Source organism: Lucilia cuprina, chromosome 2, assembly GCF_022045245.1.
Source record: "Lucilia cuprina isolate Lc7/37 chromosome 2, ASM2204524v1, whole genome shotgun sequence".
NCBI lineage: Eukaryota > Metazoa > Arthropoda > Insecta > Diptera > Calliphoridae > Lucilia > Lucilia cuprina.
In genome coordinates, this window is record NC_060950.1 from 8,485,104 (window position 1) to 8,490,804 (window position 5,701).

The following is a 5,701-nucleotide window of genomic DNA, read 5'->3' on the forward strand; positions in this document are numbered from 1 at the left end:
AAATAAATGTTTCTGTCGATCAATTTGAAAACCACAAATTGATCAAAAACGAGTAGTAGTAAGAAACAAACAAAAACTTTAGGAACAAGAAAACGGCGGAGTGCCAGGAATTACAGAATAGAAATTGCAATTTCGACAGACTATTAGTCGTCGTTAAGTTTTTATAAGAATTTGTTTGATTGCATTTAGTTCGTTGTTTGGCTATATATTTTTTTTTCACTGTTTCGGTTGCCTCGTCTATGGCAGTGTTACCAAGTAAAACGTCTGCCTTTGTGCCTGTTGTTTAGTTAGTTTGTATTCTGACCCTTAAATTGTTGGTCCATCTAGCTAACTGGCTAATTGTTAGTGCAAAAACTAGTGCAACATATTAATTTTCTTTTTAATTTTTAAGTTGACTGCAGCTGACTTTTTCTCTCCCTCTATAAATACTTTATCTTAGAATTAAATAATCATCAGACGATGATTTATTGTTTCTATTTTTAAAGAATTTTTTTTTTTAAGGAAAAGAAAGAAACATAAAGTAAAAACTACATCAGCAACATATGGCAGATCAGTTATTTCATTTACAAGAAATCACGATTTTCTCAAATTAATCAGAACGAAAAAAATTTTGTTTAATTGAAGTTGATTCATGCTTTAGTACAAATATTTGTTTAAAAATAGTGTGTCTGTGAGTGTTTGAGAAAGGATATTTTAATTAAGAGTCCTTTTCTGATTTCTAGCTAATATTTCTCAATATTTATTGTTGTAAGTATGTTTGAATTCAATTTTGTTGTGTTAAAATGTATTACATCATTTGGCAAGTTTAAAAGTGAATTTTTTAAATTATTGTGAAATTTTTCCTTAATTTCACAAGTTTTTAAAATTTTTCATAAAAAGTCTAATATTGTTAAAACAGTTAATTGTTCTATAAATATGATTCATATATATTAATAAAACAATTAACTGTTTTAACAAGATTTTAAGTCTTAATTTTAAAGTTTTGTTGTATTGAAAATATTAAAAAAATTTGAAATTTAAAAAAAAAAATTATTTTGAAATAAATTTTGAACTTAAGGGATTCTTTAAAATTGATTTCTGTTTAAAATCTAAATCATAAGAAATAAAAGAAAGAAATTTTTTCAAAATCTCTCAAATTTTAAAATTCGAAATTTAGATTAAATTTTCGAACATGGATAAATTTATTATAAAACATTTTAAATTGTAAAAATTTAAATTCCAATATTTAGAATTTCGAACTTAATATCGATATGACCTTTCAGTTTTCTCGCAAAAACATTGAAAACTTTTATAACTTTTAATATTTTAAAACTTTTTATATTTTTTGTAATTATTTAAAAAAATTTTCAATGTTCGAAATTTCAATCTAAATTTTTAAACTTAATTTTCTTAACAATATTGAAAATGTTTCAAAAATATTGAACATTTTTATAAATCTTGAAAACTTTAATTATTTTTAATATTTTAAGAAATTAAATTTTATAAATTTTTCAAAAATAATGCTTATTTTCGAATTTTCGAACATCCTACAAATCTAGCTTTTTCCGATTAAAAACTCAATTCTATCTCATTCGATAGCTGAAAGCCCTTTTTATATCCTTCACATTCGTAAGAAGGGAATGACTATCGAGAGTTTTAACGTCAGCACCTGCCTTGACGGCTTTATCTCAGGGTGGTCTCTTTCATCCACTGGCTAGACCTGAGAACGGTCTACTATCGCCCCTTTGTTCTTCAATGAAGAACTCAGGTGGCAATTTTTGTACATTGTCTTTGACCGGTCCATTCACAAGTACTTTGCTGGAGTACTCGAGCTATCTAATCTCTGACCATTGGATGGCCTCTGTTGATAAGCTGAAAACATTGATCTTACTCACAGGGACACACTGTGGCAATTCTGATATGAACAGAGTATACTCTGAACATATCTGGAAAAGGAAGGAAAATTCAATGGTATCATATGTATATGATACCTTTCATCCATCATCATTCAACCCAGCACACATCTCAGACCAGAGTACCAGATTATGCGGTACTCTGGTCTGACTTCTGTCAATCTATGCAAGGACTAAGCCAAGCAGTAGACTGTAACCAATTTTTCAGTCCCGGCCAGACTGAAGGTATTGGCCACCTCTTTATACCTCGGGATTGCAATAACACCGAGGACTTGTCATGCCCCCGGGGTGACGTTAGAAGGGTATATATAAGTTTGTCATTCCGTTTGGAATTTCTATAATATAATTTTCCGATCCTATAAAATATATATATTATGGATCCTATATAGCGGAGTCGATTTAGCCATGTCCGTCTGTCTGTTTGTACGTTGAAATCAGTTTTCAGAAGAACCCAGATATCTGCGAGATCCGAACTTTAAATAATTCTATTGGGAATACAATCAAATAGGATGCTATTTAAAATCAGTCCAATCGGTCCATAAATAATATGGGTAAAAATCCGAGACCACCTCTGAAAATTTCATCATTGAAAATTGAGATTTTTTATTCATGTTCAAATAGAAATTGCAAAAAACAAAAACAATATACATAATCATAAGGTAAATTTTGTTATTGTACTCTTGTTTACAAAAACAATACACAACGAGAGCAGCAGAGTAAGAGTAGCAGAGAGAGAGAGAGAGCAGCACTAGTGTGTTGTTATTGGCTAGAAACATGAAATTATGAATGTGGAGCCTGGCTTAAATTAGAAGCCATAAAAGGGAACTTTTTGGTACTTTTTCGATCTACAAAAGGTACTTTTTAAATTTTCTATAATATTGAACTTAGAAGCATGAAATTAAGTATGTAGAGTCCGGATGAAGTCAGAACTTTTTGGTACTTTTTCGTTCTACAAAAGGTACTTTTTGAAATTTCTATAATATTGAACTTATAAACATGAAATTAAGCATGTAGGGCCTTGACCAGGTAAGAACCTACAAAAAGGGACTTTTTGGTAATTTTTTTGTTCTACAAAAGGTACTTTTTGAATTTTTTATAATATTGAACTTAGGAGCATGAAGTTAAGTATGTAGAGCCTGGATTAGGCGAGATCCCATAAAAGGTCACTTTTTAGTACTTTTTCGTTCTACAAAAGGCAAAAGGTATTTTTTTGTAATAATATTAGAACTAAATGTTTTTAATACATCATGGTGAAGGGTATATAAGATTCGGCACAGCCGAATATAGAACTCTTACTTGTTTTAACTAAAAGTTCAAATTTCAGAATATGTAAAATAGTTTTATAAATTGCAAATTGAAAAAAAAACTAAATTTTTTCAAAACTTTATTAATATTTGATTCTTTTTTGTTTATTTATCTCCCCCCACAACAGACGTCTCAAAGAATTCGGCATAACGGACGAAGATATTAAGGAATTAATTGAAATGGGTTTTGAGGCCTGGCAACAGCGTTACGAAAGTGTATCGAAACAACCGCACAACGATGAATCAATGTGGTTTCTACAGGATATATCACGACAGGATGCCGAAGAATTACTCTGCGGTGCACCGACTGGTACTTTTTTAATACGCGCCCGTTCTGCTGGCCACTACGCTTTGTCGATTGTGTGTAAAAATTGTATAAATCATTGTATTATCTATAAAACCGAAAGTGGTTATGGTTTTGCAGCACCCTACAATATCTATCATACCCTTAAGAAATTAGTCGAACATTATGCCAGCAATTCACTGGAGGAACACAACGATACACTAACCACCACCTTAAGTATACCGGTTATGTATTGGCATCAAAATAAAGAACTGATAACACAACAGTTAAAAGAACAAATGGAATTGGAGAGACAACAACAGGAAATGGAACAACAATTGCAAGAGGAAATGATTATGCCCACACCAACCATGCCAACGATGGCCACCTCAGCACCTATAGCTGTAACGGGGGCCTCATCGTTAATGTCTGTCAATGATATGGCAGCTAGTCAAACGCCGCCTCAAGCACATTCCTATGGCAGTAGTAGTGGTGCTGGCATTGGTGGTGGTGGCAGTAGTATTGGTGGTGATAGCATTTTAGGCGGTGGCGGTGCTAGCAGTTATCCCGGCAGTAATCTGTAGTAGTTTTGACATTCAATTCAAAATTTGATTGAATGACTAATTGTCTGTTTGTTTGTTTGATGATCAAACATATATACATATATATATTTTTTTGTAGTGGGTAAGTTTTGAATGAAAAAATGAAAACAAAAACAAAATGTTTTTTTTTTTTTTGCAAATGAAAACAAAAACAATGAAATCAAATTTATATTAGTAAGTGGTGCTTGAGAGAGAAATTACAAATAATCTCTTTTACTAAAGCTACAGCTGGCTGTTGTTTGTATGTATAAATTTATCTCCCCTTAAAAAACCCAGTTTCTTTTTTTTTGTTTTTGTTGGTTTTCATTTGTCAAGTAATACAAGGGATAAATCTCTCTTTGGGAAAAAGATTTATCTTTAACAAAAAGAAAATCTTAATAACTTTAATAATATATTTTTATATATATTATGATTTTTTTTTTTTGTCAAAAATTTTTATTTTGCCTCTAAGGTCCAAATAACTAATACTTGGACTTAAATATTTGTAAACAAGTCAATGTTTGAAAAAAAAAACAAACACAGATTTTGTAAAAATCGTTGTCGGTGCATTTTGGGTGATATATTAAGTGACCATGAGTAAAACAAAAAGAGAAAAATGTTAAGTTAATTTTCAAAAGAAAATATTCATTATTACAGACTTATAAAATATAAATATTTTTTTTCTCTGGCTTGTTTTAATTTTGATGTTAATTAATATTATATTCTTAAATTATTATATACATACAAAAGTGTAAATTAGTTTTTAAGTATTTCTTTTTTTTCAATTTTGTATCTATTAATTTAATATTTTGTTAAAAAGAAAACAAGATTTATTAATTTATTTTATTTAAGTTATCGCGGTCTCTTCTTTCTCTCAATTTTTCTAATTACATTTATACGTTTATTTGTTTTGTGCTCTCCCATGTTTGTTTTTTTTTTAAGTATTTTTGTTTCTTTTTTTTTTAATTTTTATTTTAAGTATTGTTGGTTGTAGTTGTTTAAACAAGATTTTCGGAAAAACATATTCTCTGCAACATAATAAAATTATAGAAATTTTCGATTAAAATATCACTCTTATTTTCGAATTTTCTTTAAATATCTTAAAAATTTGAATTAAACTGCAGTTTTGCTTAGAAATCTAAAAAATTTCAATATTTGGAATTTCGAAATTGAAAATTTTGCTCTTTTTCTCAAAAACATTGAAAATTTTAATCATTTTCACTAGTTTTGTGTTAATTTTACATATTTTTCAATGTTCGAAATTTCGAACTTAATTTTGAAACTTTATTTTCTCAAAAATATTGAAAATTTTTGAGAATTTAAAAGAAATATATTGGAAATTTTGACATAAAACTCATTATTTATGAAATTTTCCAATATTTGAAAATTCGAAGTTAATCCAAAAAAAAATCCAATATTTAGAATTTCGAAATTGAAATTTTTTCTCAAAAACATTGTAAATTTTAATCATTTTCACTAGTTTTGTGTTAATTTTACAAATTTTTAAATATTTGAAATTTCGAACTTAATTTTGAAACTTAATTTTCTCAAAAATATTGAAAATTTTTGAGAATTTTAAAAAAGTATTGGAAATTAGACATAAATCTCAATATTTATGAAATTTTTCAGTATTCGAAAATT

At 28.5% G+C, this 5,701-nt stretch overlaps 1 protein-coding gene across 1 annotated transcript in view; it reads left to right on the forward strand.

Moving 5' to 3' along the window:
• The window catches only part of LOC111686430 (phosphatidylinositol 3-kinase regulatory subunit gamma), a 22,060-nt gene extending 17,391 nt beyond the window's left edge, over positions 1 to 4,669 (forward strand). Inside the window, exon 3 of the mRNA XM_046945561.1 lies at positions 3,325 to 4,669. Within this exon, the coding sequence (XP_046801517.1) occupies positions 3,325 to 4,063 (739 nt within the window). The 3' untranslated portion in view covers positions 4,064 to 4,669. The remainder of the gene's footprint in view (positions 1 to 3,324) is intronic.
• Positions 4,670 to 5,701: the final 1,032 nt, after the last annotated feature.